Source organism: Pseudochaenichthys georgianus, chromosome 17 (genome assembly GCF_902827115.2).
Source record: "Pseudochaenichthys georgianus chromosome 17, fPseGeo1.2, whole genome shotgun sequence".
Lineage (NCBI taxonomy): Eukaryota > Metazoa > Chordata > Actinopteri > Perciformes > Channichthyidae > Pseudochaenichthys > Pseudochaenichthys georgianus.
The window spans coordinates 35,201,675-35,229,620 of NC_047519.1; the positions used below are offsets into that span (position 1 = coordinate 35,201,675).

At 40.7% G+C, this 27,946-nt stretch overlaps 1 protein-coding gene and 1 long non-coding RNA gene across 2 annotated transcripts; one reads left to right on the forward strand and one right to left on the reverse strand.

Moving 5' to 3' along the window:
- The first annotated feature begins 222 nt into the window (after positions 1-222).
- On the forward strand, positions 223-27,775 carry nfatc4 (nuclear factor of activated T cells 4). Its single transcript, XM_034103661.1, is given in 14 exon segments — positions 223-857; positions 6,754-6,899; positions 7,625-8,140; positions 8,634-8,809; positions 10,712-10,874; positions 12,296-12,396; positions 13,488-13,589; positions 14,635-14,819; positions 16,360-16,500; positions 22,137-22,192; positions 22,359-22,485; positions 23,161-23,321; positions 23,323-23,848; positions 27,477-27,775. Coding segments are annotated over 14 exon segments (2,655 nt in total). The 5' UTR covers positions 223-676; the 3' UTR covers positions 27,551-27,775.
- LOC139435543 (uncharacterized) lies at positions 14,766-18,282 on the reverse strand. Its single transcript, XR_011644791.1, has 3 exons — positions 18,184-18,282; positions 16,346-16,478; positions 14,766-14,845 (listed from the first exon to the last, which is right to left on the reverse strand). It is a non-coding gene; the product is annotated as an uncharacterized lncRNA (long non-coding RNA).
- Positions 27,776-27,946: the final 171 nt, after the last annotated feature.

A 27,946-nucleotide genomic window follows, 5' to 3' on the forward strand; every position in this document is an offset into this window, starting at 1 on the left:
GAGTAAATGTACTTAGTTACATTGCACCACTGGTTTAGTTAATGTGATGTGAGTTTGAGAAAAAGATAAACCTCCACAGTGAGTGAGGAGGGGGGAGAAGAGGGAGGCAGGAGGTTGGGCAGGGGGATACTTGACTGACAGGCAGGAGGTCCTATGGGGAATGAGTAACGGACCAACTGGAGCTGGGAAACCCACCCAAAGGCAATTAAGGGTAAAGGACGACAAAAATATTTTATAAACTTTTTTCCTCCCCTCTCTCTCTCTGTCTTGAAGAAGAAGAAGCTACTCGGGGATTGCGATGGAGCTAGAATGAAAGAACCGGCTGTAACTTGGGGATGTGATTCGGAAAAGATTGTGAAACATCCAGAGCAAAGATTTGATTTGGACCGCAAGGCATCCAAGTTGAAAAAGTTGCAAATACGCGAGAAAGAGGCAGTCATCATCGTGTGGAAAAGACTTGGAAAAGTGGCTGAAGTTACACCAAAACCTTCCAGGAGGATGGATAGACAACTTGCACAATGATACGAACATAGGAGAAAGACATTTTTTGGGAATATCTCCGGAAACGTTTTTTGTTTGGCGCACCAACGACGTAAAAGCTATTCAGTCTATGCGTAAAAGTCGCTGTACCGACGCAGGGAGATAAGGTCGTATCACTCGATCTGTATCCGGTCCGATGGGGGCCGCGCCGGGCTCCGGCTGGGAAGAGGGTGAGTTCGAGTTTAAGTTGGTGTTTGAGGAGGACCAGGGGCCATCACCGGTTCTCACAGCCGAGCCGGAGAGCTCTGTTCCCGGGGAGGAGAGTGCAGAGTGCGCCCTGCTGCACCTGGAGCCCTCCAGCAGCAGCAGCAGTCTGGGTGAGTTCCATTTATTGGAAGATTACATGTGTTGAAGTGAAGAGACAGAGTAGATAGAGGAAGTCTGACAGTGTGGCTTATAATGCATGGGAACTGTGTGTGTGTGTGTGTGTGTGTGTGTGTGTGTGTGTGTGTGTGTGTGTGTGTGTGTGTGTGTGTGTGTGTGTGTGTGTGTGTGTGTGTGTGTGTGTGTGTGTGTGTGTGTGTGTGTGTGTGTGTGTGTGTGTGTGTGTGTGTGTGTGTGTGTGACTGGGAGGAAATGAGGGCCTTCTTCTATATGTTTGTGCTTATGTGAATTGATTATGTGTGTGTTTTTGTTGTGTGTGTGTTTGTTTTGTGTGTGTGTGTGTGTGGCTGCATGTTGCATGTGCTGTAAGTAAGGGCCTTTATCTTTATATCTGTGCCTATGGGAAGTGATTATGTGTGTGTATGTTTGTTGTCTGTGTGTTACTGTCTCAATGTGTTGCTGTGTGTGTGTGTGTGTGTGTGTGTGTGTGTGTGTGTGTGTGTGTGTGTGTGTGTGTGTGTGTGTGTGTGTGTGTGTGTGTGTGTGTGTTTGTGTCATCATGTGTGTGTCTGCATGTTGCATGTGTTGTAACGAAGGCCTTCTATATGTTTTTGCTCATGTGTGTGTGCCAGTGTGTGTGTGTGTGTGTGTGTCTACATATGTTTGTCAACGTGCATGTGTGGCCGCATGTGTTGTAAAGAAGGCCTTCTTCTATATGTTTTTGCTCATGTGTGTGTTTGTATGTGTGTGTGTGTTTGTATGTGTGTGTGTGTGTGTGTGTGTGTGTGTGTGTGTGTGTGTGTGTGTGTCTTGCTTGCTGTATGATGTGTGTGCGCCTTCTTCTACATGTGCTTATGTGAATTCCGTGTGTGTTGTATGCGTGCCTCTATCTGTAAGCATGTGACCCTGAGTATATTGTTATTGTGTGTTTGTTGTTGTGTGTTGTGTGTGTGTGTATATCTGATTGTATTCCTGTCTGTGTGCATGTGTGTGTTTGTGCATGTGTGTGTTTGTGCATGTGTGCGTGCAGCCCCAGACTCAATGTGTTTCTAATCGGCTGTGCGTGTGAGGAGAGTTAACAGCTGCCATCTGGGAAGGAACCTCAACCTCTGTGTACTGAACAGGCAGCACATATACACCTCCCTCCCTCACTCAACCTCCATCTCCCCCCCACACACACACACGCACACACACACACACACACACACACACACACACACACACACACACACACACACACACACACACACACACACACACACACACACACACACACACACACACACACACACACACACACACACACACCCCACACACACACACACACGCACACGCACCACACACACACACACACACACACACACACACACACACGCACACGCACACGCACACTCACCACACACACTCACACCTCGTATCCTCACATCCACTCTCTCATGTTTTCCCGCCCACACTGGCATACAGTTGTATCACCACACCCAAGGCATGAAAGTGAAGTACAGGACAAACAAGAGAACAATTCTCCACTCTTGATTTTTATTTATCAGAGCAGCACGGAATCGCTCTTCTGGCTTTTTGTGCCTTCAGATTCACGTTTAAAACTCTCCATGTCTTTTTATCCAACATGTGGAAGAACGGTTTTAACCTTTGACCTCTTGAAACAAAGTCAATGTACCACGCCTGGTCGCTGTTTCGATTGTCTATCAGTTGGGAGAAGTTTAACCAAACCCTATTAGACTTTTATTTTTTTGGACAGACTTTAAGATTTAGGAAGAGCTTAAAGCCTTTTCCTGTCACTTTAAATCCAAGCTTTTATAAGAGATAAAATAGGTCTAACGTTTGTTCGTTAGGTACATGTGAAGCAGAAACACTGAATTGTATGACTATGATGAAGCATCTGTATTTAGTCATTCACAAAAATAATAAAAATAGAGAGAAGTCTTTAAGATTTATTTCTAACGAAGTCAAGGTTACGGCTCGGCTGATCCCCCTTTTTTTTTTTTTACTGATACTTCAAATCAAAGCTCAGGTATTTGTTTGGTCCACTGTCCACAGATATCACATTTAGCCCAAATGTATATTATGTATTCTGGATAGAACTTAATTTTATATGAACAACTTTTTATAAAGGTAACATTAAACTATTATTATGGAGGTAAACACTCAGTTGTTAATGGTCAGTGTCTGGATTTAAGTAAATGTAATCACAACATGTCATAACCACTATGATTAAAACAAATCTGTATCTAATGTAGTACATGTCAGGTCCACTTAATGCGGACTGTCTAAAGCAGGGGTGTCAAACTCAAGGCCCGGGGGCCAAATCTGGCCCGCGACTTCATTTTATGTGGCCCTGCAAGAGCTTGCAAAGAATATAATATGTTTATTATACGGTTACATGCCACTTTACAGAAGCAGATTGCCCATAAACTACATGTCCCACAATGCATTTTGTTTTGTGACATGCATTGAAGAGACTTGCAATTATTTGCCCTGGACTTCTGCTTTTCAGACGTAAGTTATTATCCTATCTGACAATACTCCAATTCAGAGGCAATAATGTAATATAATACATTATATATTTATATATGTATATTTACATAGTTACAACCGGCCCTTTGAGTGCAACCATAATGTTAATGTGGCCCGTGATGAAATTGAGTTTGACACCCCTGGTCTAAAGTATCCAGTGATTCACAGTAAGAGTAGAAAAGTCTGAATTAACAGTTTTTTAGCAGAACGTTTTTTGACCCTGCTCATATCTGGACCTTCTGATTACTTTTATGACCCGTTGTTGGGCATATATGACTAGGATATACGAATATATATGATGAAAATATACAATGTGCGATAATATAGTGGAATATCCTAATAATCCTGAAATGTTGGGTTCAGCATCTTGCCCTGAAATGTTGGATCGAATCACCAACTCTCCGATTAATGGAGAACCATTTTCCCTCCTCCGCCGCAGCCGCCCAATAAACATTGTTTTACTGCCCAGCCCCTGGTCCCTCTGTCAGGGAAGAATAACTCCTTATGAAGGGTACAAAGTATAGCTTTATTTTAAACATGATAGAACTAAGAGGAGGCTTCCCCCAAGTTGTGTTCTGGATCTGGATCTGGATGAATGCTGAGCAGAACCCAGAGGTATCACGCTCAGTGGGGGATGCATGATCCCCGCTAAATGTCTCTTCTTAACATTTGCCGGAAGGACTCCACGGTTTCTGCGAAGACAGCTTCTTCTGGGAGCAAGTTCCACTCTCTGATTGCTCTCGGGAAGAAGGAGTATTTAAGAGTGTCACTAGTTGCGGAAATTCGAGTTGGCTTTGCGCGTTGCACTTCTTCTAACTGGCTCTAGCTCGAGGAGATGTTATGGACAATCTTGAAGAAGAGAACCAAACGAGCCAATCGCCGCCTTTCACTTAATTCCACCCGGTTCAACCGCTTGAGCATTTCTGTGCCACTGCTGTCCCTTTCATAATCTCCTAAAATGAATCTGGCACCTCTTCTTTGTACTGATTCCAGGGCATCACTGTGTTCAAGTACATCAAGTTCATCTTGGTAGTAATAAACTCTTCTAAATTTAGGTCTAAATACAAATAAATTATTGTTTTCTAAATAGTTAAAAGAGCCCTGAGGAGGCAAAATTATCCTTTTTCTACCCGACAAAAGCAACATCTGGGACAGTTTGAGAAAATAAAGTAAACATTCGTGTTCAATGCAGCAAACATGTATAGTTTCTCCTTTGCTGTCCAGCCAATCATCCTTCGTGTGGTTCCTAATCACATTTTGTGAGGGGTTCAACTCAGGACACACGCAATAAAATATTACACTTCAAATTGAGATAAAAGTTGATTGTGTTTAAAAAGTGTTAGATACATTTTCGTGGCTCATAAACTTCTGCTTTGCACACACACATCTAAATCATTTTTTCATGTGAACGGAGAGGTTGCTTCAGCACTGCAGCGCTAACCGCTTGGAAATATTTCTGTTGCCAGGAAACATTTGAAGAGATTTTTCAGACTTAATTCAGTTGGCAGTTGCTGTTGTGTGTCTGCGTTGCCCAAAACATGCCTGCAAGGCCCGATGATCGGTTGGAGCCTCGCTCATTACCCAGTAACTTCTGTTTGGCTCCATGCAGAGCCACCGCACCGTGCCGGGGGGCGGCTGTGGCGAGGGCCGTGGTCTTCAGGGGTTGTGTCCTCATTTGGGTGATTTGTTGGCAAAGAGTGCAAAACATTCTGTTCCTCTAGACATTTGAAAAAAGGAAATGGAAATTACCCTTTTACACTATTTGAGATTATAATACATGGAAAGCATGTATTTAAATATTCTTCACACTCAAAGTAGAATTTATGAAGCTGTTGAGTAAATTCTTCTTGTCTGACTGTGTGAGATGGTGGAATATAACATGCATTTTCTGTTATTCCTATGTTTATAATTACATTACATTGCATTTAGCTGACGCTTTTATCCAAAGCGACTTACAATAAGTGCGTTCGACCAACAAAACACAAACTTGAAGAAAACAGAATCATAAAGTATATCAGGCTTCATAGAGCTAAAACATTTCAAGTGCTACTCAACTGGCTATAGGTAAGCCAGTCCTTTATTAGTATATAAGTGCTTTGTTAATAGTTCTATCGCTCGAGGTGGAGTCGAAAGAGATGAGTTTTCAGTCTCCCCCGGAAGGTGTGTAAGCTATCTGCCGTCCTGATGTCAATGGGGAGCTCATTCCACCATTTTGGAGCCAGGATAGCAAACCCACGTGTTTTTGCTGATGGGAACTTGGGTCCCCCTCGCAGCGAGGGTGCAGCGAGTCGTTTGGCTGATGCAGAGCGTAGAGCACGCGCTGGGGTGTACAGTTTAACCATGTCCTGGATGTAGGAAGGGCCAGATATAATATTCCGATATACAGTAAATTGTCACAAGAAGCCTAAGATTGATACACTCCCATTATGACTTAATGTGAAGCTATCACCAGCAGGCAGGCAGTTAGCGAAGCTTAGCTTGAAGACTACAGGAAAACACCTAGTTTGACACAAATACCATAATGTACCATTTTGACTGTGCGATGTAAGTAAAAATATAATGTTTTAAAAGTGAGCTTTACTGGGGCCGTTCTTTTCACATTTCCACAGAGCAAGGTTAGCTGTTTCCATCTGTTTCAAGTCTTTATGCTAAGCTACGCTAACAGTCTTTTGCTAGCTTCATATTGAACATGTTAGATATAAGAGGGGTATCAATCTCATCTTCTCGCGCTTATCAAGAAAGTGAAAAAACCTACTCCTCTATCATGAAGTGAAAACAAATGCTGCACTTGTTTGCATGATATTGGCTTGGATAAATAAAGACAAGTTTGCATGCATTTTCCATATGGCTTCAATTACAGATCAGTTAATCAAGAAAGTTGATGTGTAATCAATGATGAAGGCACTTTGATGATACAACATTTATCTGTAGCACACATATTGTTTACAGTATTTTTGATTGACATCTAATGAATCTCTTCTGTTCCAGATGTAGGAGAACAGCACGCTTTTAGGGCTAATGATTCATGGGAGTTCACATGACCCTCAAAACCCCGCAACATATGATATAAAAAGAAATTACGTTTACGAGAAAGCAGCCAGAGGATAAATTGATGCCATGTGGAAGTGAAAGTGCATATTAAGTCAAATTGACTCACTGCAGACTCCTCATTCGAAGAATTTCGCATTTAGCAAGTTAGACCAACTTGTTGATACATTATATTATACATTAAAGGTCACAGGGTGAGTGTTTACAATCTGCATTCTTACCTTGTGACTAAGTCCTTTTCTAAGTCGTCTTTTGGTGCCAGTGTTTCTCATGTTTCCACACATTAAGCCTGATTATTCTTTCTATCAGTTACAGATAACCACCATTCGATCAGCATCCCCAGCCCGCCGTCCTCGGCCAATCAGCGGGCTGGGATGCATTCCCCGCCTCCACGCAGGGCCCAGAGCAGAGAGTTCAGCGGGACCTATGAGAGCCTGCCGGCGCGCTCTGTGCAGGCCAGTCAGTCTTTACAAGTCCTGCTTTTTCTAAAAACCAAAGGGTGTTTACAGACGGAGACGTTTTTAATTCTTACATGTTGTTCTGAGATAAAGAATAAAGTATAACAAACGTTAATTTTTCACAAAAGCAGCACAGAGTTTGAAACCTTGTACATTTTGTTCATTAATAACTGGCGCAAATATGTTGGAAATATACATTTTGTAGATCTTTCATGAGTTTTCACTGAAAGACAAGTTTTGAAGCATTTTATCACAGTTTCAATATGTGACGTAATATTCATCCTATAAACGTAAACAATTAAGTATAATATAATATTCAGGTGCTAAAAATAATGCTTTTGTAAAGACATTACAAATGAAATGAAGAATGTTCTGAGAGATACTGTATAAATGGAGGCCTTGGATGTAGTCAAACTAATCACTTGAACTTTTTGTTTAGACCACTACAAATGTGTATGACACTAATTACATTTAAATCAATTCATATTTAATACTTTTTAATTGCATATGTTAGAAATGGTGAAAGGTGTCCATCACAGTATCCCGGATGCCAAGGTCACATCTTCACATTGCTTTTTTTCGTCCGGGCAACTGTCCCAAATCTAAAACGTTTTTTGATTTCCAATAAAACTAAAACCGGAGAGTAGCAGCAAATGCCAACATTCGGAGAGTTTGACCATTTGCTGTCTATTAACTCACGCTCTCTCTCCTCCGCCCTCCAGGTTTCAGAGTCTCGCGTGGTGGAGTGTCCCAGCATCCAGATAACCACCATCTCCCCTGAAGACGACCTCGCACCCTCAATCTCCAGTTACTGGGACACAGGTGGAGGTGGTGGGGGGTGGGACAGAGAGCGCCTCTACCTCCCCCTGCTGGACCCCTTCACCTACAGAGACCGCTGCCCCGGCTCCCTCAGCCCCAGCCCGGGCTCCAGCCCCTCGTCCCGCGGCTGGCTAAGCCCCGCCTCCAGCTGCGACTCCCTGCTGGTGGAGGAGGAGGAGCTGACCGAGGCCACAAACAATTTCGGGCTTTCGCCGTCCTCCAGGCCTACCTCTCCGGGGGGTAAAAAGCGAAGAAACTCCCCCCTGGTCTCTCCATGTACTTCACGGAGGGGCAGCTACTCAGAGGAACTTCAGGGGTGCAACCTTGAAGGAGGGGACTGCACACCTCAGTCTCAAGCTCCACCCAACAGCTGCGAGCTCAGCATCCCACAGAAAACCAGGAAGACGTCGTTGGAGCAGGTGACGACGTTAGCATGTTTCCATGGTGTACGAGAGACGATTCAAATATTGAAGTCTTCAAAAATGTGCGTCACACTAAAAGGGTGAACCATACTTGTCGTGGCTTAGTTCCCTTAGTCTCGATAAGCCACTTAAAAAACAGTTTTCCCATTTCTGTGACTCATTGTGGGAATTGCCGTCTTATATTGTCCATTGACTACAGAGGTCGCCACTCGCTGTGACCTTTTAACTAACAATACTTTTGTTTTCCAGTTGTCTCCCATGGAGGTGAACCATACTTGTTGTGGCTTACCTAATTAACTTGGTTTCTATAAGCCTCTTGAAATTACTTAAATATTAAAGGTTGAGACCTGTGTTTAGTCTGGCTTTCTTTAAGGCTGGGCATTGTGGGAATCGCAGTCGTTTATCGTCCATTTACTACAGAGGTCACCAGTAGGTGTGACCTTTCACACAAAACCAACAAACTGGCTCTAGCAGTGCTTCTGTTCTCCAGTTGTCTCCCAGGGAGTTGGATCCGGAGCCGGCTCCAGGCCTCAGCTCCCCCTGCCCGCTGCCAGACAGCCAGCAGGCCAGGAGAGCGCCCCCCCTTCTGGGCATGGACTACCTCCCGGTGCCCCCCGCTCTCGCCTGGGGCCGGACCCGAGCCAGCGCCCAAAGCCCTCTGTTCAGGCAAGGATACACACCACTTATTTATATGATCATATGCATCAAAAATTAGAGTTTGAAGCTTAATATTGATGTGTTAAATTGTCAACACAATTGTGTGTTTAAAAAGGAATTAGACATCGTGAATTTCCAAATCAGAATCGGATCAGAATACCTTTGTTGGTCCCACTGAGGGGAAATGTACATTGTTACAGCAGAAAAAGAGCCAGAGACAGCTTAATGTTACGTAGAAGCATGCATACAAAAGTATTGAAGTAACAACAAAGTTATAACATATAAAAAATAAAACAAAAAGTTACACAATTTACAAAATACACATCCTGTAACAGTTCAGTTCAAATGGTAATTCCCCCCTATAAAAAAAAGCAGCTGGCATGAAACCCAGAGCTTTTTCACACTAGCATCTTAACGATAAATGCTACACATTTATGACTGGATGTGTCAGAACTTTCTCCAATTAAACAAAGATAAAACTGAGGTAATGGTTTTTGGAGCCAAGGCAGAACGTTTAAAAGTTAGCGCTGAGCTTCAGTGTGCAATGTTCAAAACAACAGATAAAGCCAGAAATCTAGGTGTAGTCATGGACTCTGACCTGCGTTTCAACAGTCACATTAAAACAGTTACTAAATCAGCCTACTATCACCTAAAGAACATATCTAGGATTAAAAGACTAATGTCACAGCAGGATCTGGAAAAACTTGTCCATGCTTTTATCTTCAGTAGACTGGACTACTGCAATGGTGTCTTCACAGGTCTCACTAAAACATCTATTAGGAAGCTGCAGCTGATTCAGAACGCCGCTGCTCGAGTCCTCACTGACACTAAGAAAGTGGATCACATCACTCCTGTTCTGAAGTCTTTACACTGGCTTCCTGTGTGTCAAAGAATAGATTTCAAAATACTGCTGCTGGTTTATAAAGCACTGAATGGTTTAGGCCCAAAATACATTACTGATCTCCTGCTAAATTAGGAACCATCCAGATCTCTCAGGTCTTCAGGGACTGGTCAGCTTTCTGTCCCCAGAGTCAGAACTAAACATGGAGAAGCAGCGTTCAGTTATTATGCTCCAAATATCTGGAACAAACTCCCAGAAACCTGCAGGTCCGCTGCAACTCTGACTACTTTTAAATCCAGGCTGAAGACTTTTCTTTTTGTCGCTGCTTTTAATTGAAACTGAGCCGTTGTGTTCATCAGTAAAGTGGAACTTCTGTTTGAACTATTCATATCTTAATGCACTGTAACTTTTTATTCATATACTTTTTCTTTTAATGTTTCTTTTATTATCTTTTACTGTTTTTAAATGCCTTTGTCTGAATGTCTTTCATTTTTGTAAAGCACTTTGAATTGCCTTGTGTTGAAAGGTGCTATATAAATAAACTTAACTTGCCTTGCCTTACGGCCTTGCCTTGCCTTGCCTTGCCTTACGGCCTTGCCTTGCCTTACGGCCTTGCCTTGCCTCGCCTCGCCTTGCCTTACGGCCTTGCCTTGCCTTGCCTTACGCCCAAAATAATTATTTTATTGGAACTCAAGTGATGTTGTGCAATCCATGTGCGTAGTGAACTTTGACATGCAAATCTGTACTGCATAAGTCAAAGTTTGGCGAAAATAAGTACTGTGCTTTCAATAAAACAGGCAATATTCTTGCACCATGCACTTGGTGTTGCAATAAAATAAGAGCATTTCATGAGTGTACTTGTTATTTTGTTCAAGGAAGAAATAAGACAGTATTAATTAACATGTAAACTTCTAATTTCCACTCACTACAAGTCAGTTTGTGATGTTTTCAAATTGAAATAATTCATTTGGTTTTCAAAATAGTTATTCACTGTCATTTAAGTGTCGTTTTAAATGTTCTCTGCTTCCTTTAAAACTGTCTAATATTTGACTTTTGTAAACCATGTGTAGGACTAACGCCTTGCCGCCACTGGACTGGCCGCTGCCGTCCCAGTTCGACCAGTACGAGCTGCGGATCGAGGTGCAGCCGCGCCCTCACCACAGAGCGCACTATGAGACGGAGGGCAGCCGAGGAGCCGTGAAGGCAACGCCATCAGGACATCCTGTCGTCAAGGTGAAACCCAAACCTGCAGATTTAAGGCTCTGACACGCCGAATAAACAACAAACAACAAGTGGCGACGGAGCCGAATGTTGTCAAAGTCAAAGTCAGCTTTATTGTCAATCTTTCAGTTTGTGTGTACAGTCAGAGAGAAATACCGTTTCCCACAATCCCCAATACAAACATAAAAATATGTATATCCTAAATATACACAATCAACAGACACATTTATACATATGCACACATTAAGATAAAAACAATCAATATAAAATAACAGTCACTTCAATATCTTTGTGCTGCCTCGTTGATTGATTCTTGGCCAAAAAGTTGCATTTGAATACACCGCATACACTTCAGCAAACCACCAACTTTCATCTAGGAAATGACTCCGAAACAGCAGGCAGCTGTAGTCTGTATGCCTCACTCAGAAAGGGAAACCCGGAAACGTACAACTGTAAAAATACAAGCTGTTGATGATACGAAGTTTGAAAAAAAGCAGGATTTGCTGACAATTTCTACACAAATCTCCCTCACCACTAAGCTCTGTTCCAAATGGCCATGTCGTGAAATATCCATGGATGAGAATGATAAGAAGAGACGAAGAAGTCAATGAAAAGACACTACAAGTGTGCCCTCTTTAGTATTTTGTTGGTTTTTCTCACAACCGTTTCTCTTCTCTTGCACTCTTAGTCATTCAAAGTAATTTATATTGCTGTGCCGATTCCAAGTCGAAATGGCAGCCACCCCATCCATCCATCTTCTCCCGCTTATCCGTGGTCGGGTCGCAGGGGTAGCAGTTCCAGCAGAGAGCCCCAAACGTCCCTTTCCCCTGGCCACATCAACCAGCTGGGGGGTCCCAAGGCGCTCCCAGGCCAGCGAAGAGATATAATCCCTCCACCTGGTCCTAGGTCTACCCCTTGGTCTCTTCCCAGCTGGACGTGCCTGGAACACCTCCCTAGGGAGGCGCCCAGGTGGCATCCTAACTAGGTGCCCGAACCACCTCAACTGGCTCCTTTCGACGCGAAGGAGGAGCGGCTCAACTCCGAGTCCCTCCCGGATGACTGAACTTCTCACCTTATCCCTAAGGGAGACGCCCGCCACCCTGCGGAGAAAACCCATCTCGGCCGCTTGTATCCAGCCATCCCAAAAACATTAAATGCTTTTGGCAGTCGGTTAAATTAAATTAACCGACTGCCAAATCTGCTTGGTGTGTCAGGGCCTTCAGGCAGCTGCGGGAAGATGTGACAGTATTACTTCCCAATTAACATACTGCTCATAAATGTTGCACAGACTTGTGTCTTTATAATCCAGTTGCTTTTAGAATTAGACTGTTTTATGTCAAATTAAAGTAGAGTAATTTAGTTTGAATGTTGTGTTTGGATAAGACACATGTGGGCCTCCTCTCAGTGTGATCTCCTCCCCATGTCTCCCACAGCTGTGTGGATACGCTGAGAGGAAGCCGCTCTCCCTTCAGGTCTTCGTTGGAACAGCTGACGACCGATCGATCAGGCCACATCCTTTCTATCAAATACACAGGTACTGAAGTCTATCTTATTTCACGACTTACCACGCGTTAATCTTTTATACGTGGATATTCAGGGGACACGACATACCGTACACTCGTCATCTGGCCACTGTGGCTTTAACCGTTGCGTAATTTACCACCAGCTGCTTCCAGTGTTGGTCCAGGACATATCTTGCAGCGGTTGTTCTCAATTAAAACAGCTTCAGCTTAATATAGAGGATGTGGAATATATAAAAGAGCCATGAAGCTATTGTTTGTCCAAGTTTATGCTGACATTTTTGAAAACCACAGTGTTGTTTGTTCTTTTCATGAATTTGTAATCACAGAAAGCACGTTTCACAATATAAAGCCGCTTGCTTGTAGCCCATGCCACATAACCTCATTTACATTCACTTAAGTAGATTTAACTGATTTCACTGATGCATCTGGTTTAATTCAAGCTAAGATATTTTTGTAGAATATACAACTATTTTAATCTTTAATGTGTGATTGAATATGTGAGAAGAAATTGAGAGAAATTCCCTTTATTATTGATCTGACCAAAAGTCTAAAATAAAAGCTATTAAAAAAATACAGAACATCTAAGAAGACATTAAGGAATTGTTTTTACTGTAACCAGTGAATAATAACATACACGATTAATTAGGGATGTAACGATACCAAAAACTCACGGTACGATAAAATCGCGATATTGAAAAATAAAGAAAAAAAATGTGAATTTTATTTTGTTATTTATTTTTTTCTTTATTAAATAGTACATCTGATTTGTACAGCATTTTAGTAGTAACTCACTCACTCACTCACTCACTCAGCATCATCAAGGTTATCTTTTAGCAATATGAGCATGTCCACATTTCCAGGAATAAATAAATAATAATTATATATATTAAAAAAATCGCGGTATATTTTGTCAGTCTCACGACGGTATTGAGACATTTATCGCGATATTCGATATATCGTTACATCCCTACGATTAATAGATTGTCTTTCTTAAGATAATCGCCATTATTTTGTTCCAGCTTGTTCCAGCACGAGTCTATCACAGGAGTGGGCAAATAAACTGTAACATTTGGCTGATAGATCTGTGTTTCCTCCCTCTCAGGGTGACAGGGAAGATGGTGGGTACGGCCAGTCATGAGAGCGTTCAGACGGGGACCAAAATCCTGGACATCCCCCTAAACCCGGAGAACAACATGACTGCACTGTGAGTGGAAAATAGAAAAAGTGTATCGACAAAAAAATAGTCTTTGTTCCTTTTTTTTGGCTTTGTAATCCAGTTTCAAGCCTATGTTGACGAATCAGTGGTGTTATAGCACTTGAGAGCAGTCTTTGTCTCGAGACCGCTTTTTAAAGGCCTTGGTCTGGACCTCTTAAAGCAGGGGGGTCCACACTTTTTTCACTGAGGGCCACATACAGAAAAATATACAAAGGGCCGTGCCACTCACTAGGGGTGAGGTTTATTGCCTCATAAGTTAAGTTATAATCAGGTTCAGGTTATTTAGTTGTACCCGTAGGTAGATTCTGTTTGCAGAGTAAAAGACAAGGGTTCCATCCTGACACTAAAAACAAACACAAACAACAGACACATCTCTAATAAAAGGACTAGTAAAAGTACAAGTATACCCTGCTCAACCAAATCTCAGCTTCAGATTGCTTATAAAAAGAGCAAATATAGATTTCAAGCTTCTTATGTAATTAAGTTATTTCGGCTTTTTTCTGTATCAACTAACATTTGTTTGAAAATGTTTCCAACTTTAATTGACTGAATGTATTTATTTAAGTGGGCCTTTTAACACATCAATACTGTGTAATATATGTGTACATATATATTTAAGAAGTACAATATATTAGAAGCACAAGTTTCATTTGTGGGCCATATTTCATTAGACTTTTGGAATTAGCTGAGGGCCGTTTCAAAATGGGCCGCATTTGGCCCCGGGCCGTAGTTTGGACACCCCTGTCTTAAGGTCTTGGTCTTGTCTTGATCTTGGACACATTATTGCTTGTTCCTTTTTTCGCTTTGTAATCCAGTTTCAAACCTATGTATACGAATCAGTAGTGTTGTAGTACTCAAGATCAGTCTTTGTCTCAAAACCACTTTTTAAAGGTCTTGGTCTGGACCTCTTAAAGTCTTGGTCTTGTCTTGGTCTTGGTTAAGGTGTTCTTGACTTCAACACTATGAAACACTCTTGTCATTCAGATTCCTTTTACTGGACTGATATAGAAAACTACCAATCTGTGTGTCCTAGCATCGACTGTGCTGGGATTCTGAAGCTGAGGAACTCGGACATCGAGCTGAGGAAAGGAGAAACGGACGTTGGGAGGAAGAACACTCGAGTCCGGATGGTGTTTCGGGTTCACCTCCCTCTGACTCCGGTAGCTCAGCCCGGCCGAGTCCTGGCTCTGCAGACGGCCTCCCTCGCCATCGAATGCTGTGAGTATCTGGTCAGATGCCCTAAACTGCAAAGAGGGTAAATTACATTACACTTTTACCCAAAGAGACTTACCGTGAGTGCAATAAACCATGAGGATATACATTCAGGCCAGCAGGAATCCTGCAAGTAAACTAACTGGTTATTTATTAATTAATTTGGGTGGGTGTGCGATGAAGGATATGTATACTTTCTGTGTTTACTGGTTCTCGTTCAATACCTGGGTCCCATTTGCAGTGAAGGAGTATAGAGTGGCGAAGTCACGCCCATCTACTTCCGCTCCATGGGACCTTATTTAGGAAGAATCATGTATTGAAGTCAATGGAGAGAGAAAGATTATCTTTTCATCCCGTTTGAATTGTGCAACGAATTACACATATGATGTTTGTCAATTTAAAAGATAATTTTGCAGGTCAAACAAATTAAAATGTGTCGTAAAACTGTGAAGTGACACATTTTCCGTGTGAACCGCTCAATGAACTACATCTCTGGTCTCGCACCAACACCAAGATGGCCGTCACGTTGCCACATTTCACCTCTTTCTTTCAGAATGAAGTGAAAAGTATTAAAAGAGGTGAAAATCACTGCAAGTCTGGGCATGTTGAGAACTGTACACACACAAGGGGAGTTAGTCGGTTCCGTAAGAGCCAGCATGCGGGACCGGCTTTACAAGGTTTCGGTGAGGAACACGAGTGTAATGTGAAGTAACGTTTATGACATCACTTACGCAGCTCTGGGATTTGTAGTCTTTCTAGTTGCGTATTTTTCTTATATTTCAACAGTTTTACGACAAACTGTGACTTTTTTGACTCGGAAATGATTTTTTAAGATTGACAAACATCATATGTGTAATTCGTGGCACAATTCAAACGGTTTTCTCTCTCCATTGACTTCAATACATACTTTTTCAGAAATAAGGTCCCATGGACCGGAAGTAGATGGGCGTGACTTCGCCACTCTATTGAGCTGATGGCCGACGCAGAGCGAAAACATCTTCACATACATACTTATGAAGAAGTCGACAATATCAGATTTTCAATACACAATTATCACGGTCAAACGAAAATGTGGAAGAAGAAAGGCTGTCAGGGAAATTGTTCTTTAACGTATTTGTTGTGTGTTTTGTCTCTTTTTTGGCTTACGAATTACATTCAAAGTATAAGGAGGAGGAGGTGAGAGAATGATCATGAAATCAATGTTCAGTTTTTAATATCTCTGTCATCATAATGTGCCAGTATATCGCGCAGTCTCAATGCTAATGTGGTTAAAGCCTCTATGTGTACGATTTGTTTGCAACATGCATTGCCACTTTAATATAATAATAATCTTTATTTGTATAGCACCTTTCCTACAATAAGTGCAGTCCAAAGTGCTTCACATAGACATTTCACAGAAAATTGATATCACACAGAATACAGTTACCAGTAAAAGACATAGAAATAAACAAAAAATAGCATATATATATATATATATATATATATATATATATAGAGTAGACATATAACATTCATTGGTGTAATGTGCTTACTGTCCCTGTCTCAGCCCAGCGCTCGGCTCAGGAGCTTCCCGTCATCGAGACCATCAGCCTGACCTCCTGCTGCGTGGAGGGGGGAGAGGAGCTCCTGCTGAGCGGGTCCAACTTCCTGCCCATCTCCAGAGTGCTTTTCATGGAGAGAGGGACAGGTAAGGGAGGATTAATCCTTTTTAGTGGTGTCTCTCTGGTCTTTTGTATAAAATATCTTTATGAGTTCCTGACCAACAGTGAAAATCTAAGTCTGCTTTTCAGTAAGGCTTTTTAACAGCAGTTGATCATTTAGATATTGTACAGATGTGCAGCAGAGTCAGTCTGCACGAGAACAGGATATCAGTTCTTACCTGCAAATGCGCGAGTTGTTAGCGATTTGATAAAGAAACTGCTCAAAATGTGTTTTAAAACTACCGTACTTTTCGGACTATAAGCCGCGACTTTTTTCCCCATTTTTTTGTACAGCTAACGGCCACTAGGGAACCTCCTAAATCTATGGATTTTACAGGTAGAATTAACCACCTTTAACGCTATGGGCTCTATGACCGGTCCGCGCCCGCCACCTTTAAGGGCGGGCTCCAGCAGGAAAAGCTGGAGGCCGGAAAAGAGCGAGACAGGTAGCGCGCCAAAGTAAAAGTGGAACCGAGAGACAGAACGAGAGCAAGACAGACGGACAATTTAGTTGCTGCGGCTTATATGCCAACCCAGTCTCACGGCATTTCGTGTACACCAACACGATTTTTAATCTATTGATTCGTGTTCACCAACACGATTTGCCCCTTTTTTTCGTGTTGCACAGCACGAGAAAAAAAGCAATGTATTTCTACTGGTAACGTGTTTCGTGCCTGCAGGCTGCAGCGGGTCTTTTTCTCCGGTCGGGTCGTGGAAGACCGGAAGCTGTGTGGTTCATAAAAACATGTTCTTACTCAATATCAAGCCACAATTATTGCTTTTATTTTAAATCGTATAATTTCGGACTTTTGTTGCCGTCTGTGAGGAAAATAAATGGGGCTCAGGGCCTCAGGATACTGAAATCTGTATTTTTTTAGGGCCGGGACTTTAACGCGTTAATTAAGATTAATTAATTACACAAAAATTAACGCATTTTAATCGCAATTATATTTGCATAGCGGAACGTTTCTCACTGGATGAGTTTCAGGCGTACCGATTATACTGGAGCACCAACTAACGTTCATGACTTCAGCATGGGACTTCAAACAACAACAAACCACGGTGAACAATAGTCAAACATGAACGAACAAGCTGATGAGACCGCTTTGGTCGGCCCCGTGGATGGGAAATGTTGTTTTAAAAAATGGACGGAAGGAAGCGTCGATAAGAGCACGGTTGTGTGCAAATTATGCAAAAAAGAATTTGCATATCACCGCAGCACATCAAGCCTAAAGTATCACCTAAATGCAAAGCATGTAGCAGCTAGCATGTAGCGGCTAGCGTGGACGTTAGCCCGACTCCGAGTGCAAGGAACCACACCCTGACCCAACCCACACTCAACCAGATGACTGGTTTCAGGGCCAGGATAAGTCAGTCCACGTCTGAGAAAATAACCAGCTCACTGGATTGCACTCGACTGTTGGGCTCGACATTAAGGACTGCCCGATGGCCCGGGGCCATCTAGTATTTAGCTCGGGCAATGAAGCCTCACCTGCTGGTTGCCCGATCGGGCAATCTATTATGCCAGTATCATGCAGCTCGCGGATCCAGTAATGAGTGACCCGACAGTAAAACTAAACATATCTATAACTAGTTTAGGTAGTTTGAGAGGTAATTAAAATAGCTACGTGTGATAGTCTAACCTGAAGTGTGTGTTTTGTTCCGCTCACCGCTGCATGTGCTTATGCAGAGCTGCGTGTCGACTCTCGACATCAGCAGCAGCTGATCTCTCTCTCCCGTCAGATTAGACTTCACTCGCGTTTATGTCCATATCGATCAGATCCAGCTAGTTCTAGCTAATGATATGACTACCTGCGTATTAAAAGACAACTACACAATAAGTGTCGCTATGCAACTGGATGAGGCCACAAAGTATAGCGCAGCATTATGCATTTGTTTACATGCCCACCGAACGAACCCCGAGGCACTACCAACAGATCAACTCACAATCAACCCATCCAGGACATCTCTTTCTCCACATTAAGTGTTAGACATTAGAGTTGACTATTCTTGTCTGTCACATAAGTGGCGCAACTGAAGCGGTATTGCTCTAAAGGGAAATTATTTTGACCGAAGATATTTAGATTTGCCGGCTAACGGGAACTCTGACGTGTGCTTCGCGGATGCGCTCGGCTCCTCTCGACTGCTGCTCGGGTCTGCTCGGTCAGCTTCCGGATGAGGAGGCATTCGTTCGACCAACTTACAGTAGTTAACATTACAAACATTTTTAACAGGGGCCATAATAGTGTAAATTATGTTTGTTTTGGCAGTTATAACTGAATGTAATGTTTTCTACTTTTTTCCATCTGGGAAGGAATTTGCCTTCATCAGATGGAAAGTGTTTTGACCAACAACTTAAGTATTTCTTATAGCTATGCAGGGCATGCAAGCGAGCAAACACAAACAAGAACAAACAAACAAGTGAAATGAAGAATAAAATTGAAATTGTACAATATAATATTGTGGTGGTTCATCTTATAATTCAGTCTAGAGAATGCACCAGACAGCATCTAAGACCTGCAAAAAACATTTCTAAGGGGACGGAGGCCCCCCAAACCCTTCGTGCCATTTCGTCCGCGTGCATTTTTCAGGGCAATCTCTATTGGGCTCAGGGCCATCTGTAAATTAGCTTAGATGGCCCACAGGACCATCTCCCAAAATCCTGAATGTCATGCACTTGGACTGTAGACCACTTGGAGTAAAATCCATGTGAAAATTGCTTCTCACTGTTCTCAGGTCAAATATGTATATTTGATTAAAAATGCGATTAATTTCGATTAATTAATTACAAAGCCTCTAATTAATTAGATTATTTTTTTTAATCGAGTCCCGGCTCTAGTATTTTTTAAATATTTTTTTCCTTCTAATTTGTTATTCTTTTCAAAATAACACACTGTTATTTACTCACCAATAACTCACAATTATCCTTGCTTTTATTTATTGGTTTAATTCCATAATATCGGGCTTTTTTGGCGTCCGTCAGGAACTGAATTTCAAAATAAATATAACCGGAAACAGCGATTACCCAAGATCCTCAGCTATGGTTTTAAGCTCGCTGATTGGATGTGTTAGCCGCAATGCATGCTGGGATTTGGTGTTTATATTATATGAAATCCGGAAAACATTTTAAAAGTATAAAATAATACTTAATTCCGAGTGCTCTCGCTTTTCTCTTTGGAAGTCATCACATAACGGCATTGTAATACACGGTTCGGCTGCATTACATATTACAGATCTGCCGTAGTTCTTTATTTAGAGAGCCCTGATGAGAAGACCTTTGGAAAAACTGGAAGAAATGGCGCCGAAAGTGAATACTTGACGTGGATCATAAATATATCAACAATTAAACAACATCTTCAATTTCTCTTCACACAATACGTCTCCTTGCAGTATCAACACTAATTCGGCTGACTTTTACATTTGATTTAATTCATAGATTGGTTATATTTACATCATAGCGGTGCACAGCTGATAGAAAAGGACTGTAGTTTTCAAAGATATTACTGATTTTCTTTGAATGTAAGAATGTAAATACTGAGTCTGAAATAGTATAGCAATATGCTGTAAAATGATGTGAAAGCATGCATAAAACTATACATCTTCAGATGTTGTACATACACACTAATAATACAAAGTTATTATGGCTGTGTGCACCTTGTGTGCACCTCCTAGTGGTTAAAGCACGTTATTGAATATTTGATATATTAAGAGTACATACTTTCATAGGGGGAAAGTATAAATATAGAATATAAAAAATCAAGAATATACTATAAGTGATCTCTACAATAAAACAGTTTAGTGCAGGATGTACACAGATATTAATAGGAGGAGGTGCAAAACAGAAAAACGGATTAACCTTTATTTAAATATTAAATATTAAGCCTGACAAAGTAATTAACGTCTAATATATTGCTTTCCTGCAATGTTAACTGTTGAAGCACTTATTTTAACTGATATTATACACATTAATTATACTCTTATGTATGTAGATAGAATAAGAAATGTGCAGAATATGACAGTGTAATGGTGGAGGTACACACATATTGATAGATGTCTTGTAATGCACTGTTGAGGGACCTGTGACCCAAGTTTTTCATTCATTGCATAACTACACCGTAGTTGTGTATGATATGTCAATAAACCTTTGACAATCTTGAAAGGGATGTGCAAAATAGCCATAATATACAGTCTTTATTAACTATTAGTAGAGAATAACGAGTAATGAATATACTTTATTACTTGTTTCCATTCATGTCAATTGCAGATACATGTTTAGTCTTCTCAAGCACCAACTATCAAATATCTCTCCTGATTGTTGGCACTTGACAATCACCTTACCTGAATTTTACTCAGGTGTAACTAAAGTCTGATTTAAGGGTTGTTTATATTTCACATCATTAATCAGAATCTGCAAAGTAACTCAAATAAGTGCAGTGGAGTAAAAATACCAGGTTAACCTCTGAATTGTAGTGGAGTAGAATTACAAAGTAACAATGAGCTGTCATGTGGGTATATATTAATGCTATATATTAATGCTGCGCATTATGGACAGCGATTTTCACCCATGTATTAATTATATGTTTTACATTTGATAACACCAATGTGTTTAATACTGGCAACTTCTAATTGTGGGGAAAACGAAAACGTTCAGTAGACGTCCCATAGAACATTTTGCGAAACACAATAGCCAGCATGTGTAGTTCTGGGGGGGCGTTCGATTCCAGTTTTGGATAGACTGGCGTGGTTTCGTTCCATTTCACACAGCTGTTTGACGCTCTGCGTAACCTTACGGGAACTGTAGTCCTAAACGATAGCTGGGGATTATGGGTAGTGTAGTGTCTTCGGCCATCCTAAACTCAGAAATGTTGACAATCGCAATGATGCTCGAAATGTCCCTTATAGGCCTACGTCTGTTTCCGGTTATTTTTATTTTGAAATTCAGTTCCTGACGGACACCAAAAAAGCCCGATATTATGGAATTAAACCAATAAATAAAAGCAAGGATAATTGTGTGTTATTGGTGAGTAAATAACAGTGTGTTATTTTGAAAAGAATAGCAAATTAGAATGAAAAAATATTTAAAAATACAGATTTCAGTATCCTGAGGCTCTGAGCCCCATTTATTTTCCTCACAGACGGCAACAGAAGTCCGAAATTATCGTGATGGTGAACACGAATCAATAGATTAAAAATCGTGTTGGTGAACACGAAATGCCGTGAGACTGGGTTATATATGCAGGTGCGCTTTATAGTCCGAAAAGTACGGTACATTAAACTGTTTTAGAGGGCCGGTAAGACGGTTTTCAGGATGTTGAAAACACAAAAGAACGATTTTAGATTAAGTAGATATTTCTATATACAATTACAGTTTTAAGAGTGCATGGACAGGAGGAGAAGAAGGGTTCACACACTTTTTTATGTTTGAGGGATAATTCACTGTTTCCCTTTTCCATGCTATCTTTATGGAGGAGACAGATTTACGAGCATAACCAATTGGTTTTACAAAAGCTTTAATGTCAGGCATTACCTGACTGAACTATATTTATTGAGCTTATTATGGGTGTGTGTGTGTGTGTGTGTTTTGTATCTAGGTTACGCTTAATGTTACCTTATGTTTTGTTAGATGGTAAACTACAGTGGGAGGAGGAGGCTCATGTGGATCGTGACAACAGCAATGAGGTAATTTCAGTAATACCAGTCCTAAGAATGTCCACAAAAACGTACTGATTGTGCAAAATCTCTGCAACTACAGAAATGCTTTATCAAGTTGTAATTTAATTCAGCAGATACAACTAAAGGGTCTAGTTTCTCAGTAATATTCTGTGTCTACACCTCTTTGTCCAAGTGTTTGATGTGTGTGAGGGTCCCGGCCTACAGCGACATGTCCGTCGGTCTTCCTGTGTCCGTCAGTCTTTACGTGTCCAACGGGAAGAGGAAGAGGAGCAGCACACACTGCTTCAAATACATCCCCGGTGAGTGTCCAAACTCTGCTTGTGTGTGTGTGTGTGTGTGTGTGTGTGTGTGTGTGTGTGTGTGTGTGTGTGTGTGTGTGTGTGTGTGTGTGTGTGTGTGTGTGTGTGTGTGTGTGTGTGTGTGTGTGTGTGTGTGTGTGTGTGTGTGTGTGTGTGTGTGTGTGTGTGTGTGTGTGTGTGTGTGTGTACTTGGAAATGCTCTTATGGTATTCCTGATATTAATTTAAAAACATATACATTATGGAATATTTTAGTACAAACATTGTACTAGCTGCAAGAAAAGAAAGTTATACACTTTGTGCATGCTTTTACTCAACTTCTACATCACTACGGACTACTAACTGTTTTGATAAATGAAATAAAGTTATAATAATATATAAGTCATATTTTGTACTACATAATTAACTCTAATAATTGTAACTGTGATAGAGGTGAAAAAATGTCGGACAAGTCGAGGGATCCGATTTCTTTTTTCAACTTTCGGGTTTGTTTCAATTATCTGGTTATATATAAATATAGAAAACAATGAAGGAAATTGAAAAATAAATGTGGCACTGCAACAAACAAAACAAAATCCTGAAAAGAACATAGTCTTCCTTGAGAGAACATATTGCAAACTATTTATAAAAAGATAATAAAATATCCACATACAACTCAAACTGTTCCTCCTCACAGTGTTGTTCAAAGAGGACGACCCCCTGCTGTCCCGGCCCTCCGTGCTGCCTCTGGACGTGGGGGTGCAGCCCAGGATGGACTTCCACATGCGAGGCGACCCCATGGAGGATGATCGAGGCCTGGGCTTCCTCCACCTGCCTCCTTACCCCTCCACCTACTCCCCCCCCCTGCCCCGCCATGAGCTACCACGAGGAGTACTGCTCCAAACCCGACTCCGTGGAGGAATCGCGGGCGGCGCTGAGCGAGCGGCAGCCCAGCTTCGAGAACCTAGAGCTGGGTTTCACCGAGCTCCTTCCCCCCTTATACCTCCGCGGCCCACAGCCTCCATCCCCCTCCCCTTCCCCCTGGCTGGACTCACCCTACCTCTCATCTTCACCTTCTCCCTCCCACTCCTCCTCTCTCAGCCCGTTTCCTGCCGGGAGTCCCATCTCCACCTCCCCTCTGCCTCCCATCCCCACCTCCCCGTACCCCCAGTACTCTGCGTACCCTCAGGAGGTGTGTCCCTCACCCCCCTCACACCCCAGCCTGTATCAGGACATGTGCCCGGCACCCTACTCCCACTACGAGGGCTGGGACCCCCAGGGGAGGGTGCTGGGGATGGGGCACGGGGGAGAGAGGGACGCCAAGATCCAGGACTGCCCTCTGGAGTTCACCAGCTCTTCTATGCACCACATCACTTTTGAAGAAGGTGAGTTGAGCCTCTTTATCGCTATGTGAGTGCATGTGTGTACAATTCTGATTGTATTTCCATATTCAAGATTCAAGGTTGTTATTGTCATTTGTATATAGCTACAGTGTAGATATGACCAGAGATGGTAAAAGTACACACATCCTTTACTCAAGTAGAAGTACAGATACTCGTGTTTAAAAATACTCTGGTGAAAGTAGAAGTACTGACTAAACTTTTTTACTCGAGTAAAAGTAAAGAAATATGGCCTTTGAAATGTACTTAAGTAAAAAGTACCCATAACTAGCAGCTGTTTTAAAGAGTACCTGACCTCCCTTTATATCAACAGAACAATAATGTCATTGTTAGCTAATGAATGTTTCCATGCTGAACAACGGCAACATGACAACGTTTCCATTGGTCCCTCTTCTTTAGAGAAGACCAGGAAGTGATGGATACACGGATCGTGTTCAAATCAATAGGCACGCAGTGACTCTAAAGAATAATGACCACTCACCAAACACACATTCAGACTAAAGGAACCAGCTGTTTGGGAAATGAGAGAAGTAGAAAGTTGAGGTATTTGATTTCAACATGTAAGAAGTAGAAAGTACAGGTATTTGTGTTCAACATGTGAGAAGTAGAAAGTACAGGTATTTGAGTTCAACATGTAAGAAGTAGAAAGTACAGGTATTTGTGTTCAACATGTGAGAAGTAGAAAGTACAGGTATTTGAGTTCAACATGTAAGAAGTAGAAAGTACAGGTATTTGGGTTCAACATGTAAGAAGTAGAAAGTACAGGTATTTGAGTTCAACATGTAAGAAGTAGAAAGTACAGGTATTTGAGTTCAACATGTGAGAAGTAGAAAGTACAGGTATTTGAGTTCAACATGTAAGAAGTAGAAAGTACAGGTGTTTGTGTTCAACATGTAAGAAGTAGAAAGTACAGGTATTTGGGTTCAACATGTAAGAAGTAGAAAGTACAGGTATTTGAGTTCAACATGTAAGAAGTAGAAAGTACAGGTATTTGAGTTCAACATGTGAGAAGTAGAAAGTACAGGTATTTGAGTTCAACATGTAAGAAGTAGAAAGTATAGGTATTTGTGTTCAACGTGTAAGAAGCAGAAAGTACAGGTATTTGAGTTCAACATGTAAGAAGTAGAAAGTACAGGTATTTGAGTTCAACATGTAAGAAGTAGAAAGTACAGGTATTTGTGTTCAACATGTAAGAAGTAGAAAGTACAGGTATTTGGGTTCAACATGTAAGAAGCAGAAAGTACAGGTATTTGAGTTCAACATGTAAGAAGTAGAAAGTACAGGTATTTGAGTTCAACATGTAAGAAGCAGAAAGTACAGGTATTTGAGTTCAAAATGTAAGAAGTAGAAAGTACAGGTATTTGTGTTCAACATGTAAGAAGCAGAAAGTACAGGTATTTGAGTTCAACATGTAAGAAGTAGAAAGTACAGGTATTTGAGTTCAACATGTAAGAAGCAGAAAGTACAGGTATTTGGGTTCAACATGTAAGAAGTAGAAAGTACAGGTATTTGGGTTCAACATGTAAGAAGTAGAAAGTACAGGTATTTGAGTTCAACATGTAAGAAGTAGAAAGTACAGGTATTTGAGTTCAACATGTAAGAAGTAGAAAGTACAGGTATTTGTGTTCAACATGTAAGTAGAAAGTACAGGTATTTGTGTTCAAAATGTAAGAAGTAGAAAGTACAGATATTTGTGTTCAACATGTAAGAAGTAGAAAGTACAGGTATTTGTGTTCAACATGTGAGAAGTAGAAAGTACAGATATTTGTGTTCAACATGTAAGAAGTAGAAAGTACAGGTATTTGTGTTCAACATGTAAAAAGTAGAAAGTACAGGTATTTGAGTTCAAAATGTAAGAAGCAGAAAGTACAGGTATTTGGGTTCAACATGTAAGAAGTAGAAAGTTCAGGTATTTGAGTTCAAAATGTAAGAAGTAGAAAGTACAGGTATTTGGGTTCAACATGTAAGAAGTAGAAAGTTCAAGTATTTGAGTTCAACATGTGAGAAGCAGAAAGTACAGGTATTTGGGTTCAACATGTAAGAAGTAGAAAGTTCAGGTATTTGTGTTCAACATGTAAGAAGTAGAAAGTACAGGTATTTGTGTTCAACTTGTAAGAAGTAGAAAGTACAGATATTTGTGTTCAACATGTAAGAAGTAGAAAGTACAGGTATTTGTGTTCAACATGTGAGAAGTAGAAAGTACAGATATTTGTGTTCAACATGTAAGAAGTAGAAAGTACAGGTATTTGGGTTCAACATGTAAGAAGTAGAAAGTACAGGTATTTGTGTTCAACATGTAAGAAGTAGAAAGTACAGGTATTTGAGTTAGAAATGTAAGAAGTAAAAGTAAAAAGTCGTCAGAAAAATAAGTAGTGGAGTAAAGTACTGATACCAGAAACATGTATTTAAGAACAGTAACGAAGTATTTGTACTCCAATACTTCCCACCTCTGGTTATGACAAAGAAAATCTTAGGTCACAGGCTCCTCCAACAGGGCAACACAATAAAACAGATAATAGTGCAAGTAAATAAAATAAAATATAATAGAAATATTGCAGAATAGTCTATATACAAGTAATTTGAATATTGATATATGTAAGTTGCAAACAGATGAATGTTATGGATGTTCTTTCAACAGTTCAGGTGTTTAACAGTCTTATGGCCTGTGGGCTGAAACGGTCCCGGAGTCTGGTGGTTCTTGTCCGGATGTTGCTACATTACAGACGTGTACAGGACAAATAAAGATGATAAATTGTTATTTGTCACCTTAAGTAAATATGGAAGAGAGGAAGGATAATTGTGTTGGATCTAGACAAGGAATGTAACCAAGTGCATTGTTGAGGTACTCTACTTGAGTCTTTTCTTTTTAGGCATTCATAATACACTGTCATTGTGCAATGTAGCCTGGTCTATAAGTGTTACATAAGAAAATCATGAATAAAACATTATTGCATTTAAATCGGGAGAAATGTTAACTGCAAATAAAAATGATGGTGAATTCTCTGCACAGATAATACAGATAATAGGGATTTAACAGGTGAAAGAAACGAAGTAATTACATACATGAAACACATCTATTGAAAGAAGAATTCCTTAAATGTGTTGTTAGATAACTAAGATATGTTTTTAGCGGTAGGTCAATATTAAGGAACATTTTGATTATTTTGCTAAATATCCCAAAAACGACATTACTTCCAATGCAAGGCTGATATTATCTTATGTTTTTGGGAATATCGTAATCGAATTCACACCTAATGACATTTAATTTAGTTTGGACTAGCATTTTGAACTGGTCAGTGATGAAATACTGGAATATCAGACAACCAAAAAAAGCAATTTATTTCATCCACAAAGAGGGAAAAAGCTTGAGTAATAAATGACCCGACTCTTTCCTTAGATATCTGCACTATTGAGATACTGAAAAATATGTCATAGCCAAAGATTTGTGTTGTTGGAGACACGTTATTTAGATACTGAAATTCCTGCTGCTTTTAAAATACATAAGTGTACAATTATGTACAGGCTAATACAGGTAGATTACTTTAGATTATAGCAATGCAAAAGCTCAAAACTAGATGAAAAGGATTGTAATGTTTCTGTTCTCCCTCCGCAGTGTCAGAGTTCATCGGGGAGGACATCCAGTCTTACCAGTCTTCAGGCTCACAGATGGACAACCAGCCAAACTGAACACAGAGCTCATCATCCCGTTTGATATCCAGCGTGATTTTAAATCCATTATGCACGTGGTATTAAGATGCATCGCTCCAGTTTCATGTGATATTGGCAGGGGGATTTTATTACCAGGACACTGTTGTAATTATGACCACAGGTAACTGTTTTTATGTGGTTTTATAAAGGGAAACTATTGTTTTTAACATGTTTTCAATATAAATTATAAAAGAACGTGCTTGAGTTTTGTGTGTGTCCTGTGTTTTTATTGCAAAAAAATAAAAAGAACAGGTTTATGGAAAAAGGCTTAGACTTTATGGGAATCTGATTGGTTTAAGATGATTGGTCTTATTGCTTCAAGATGCCGTATTCGTAATATAAAATATATATCTTTCATATTTTTTAAGAGATGCA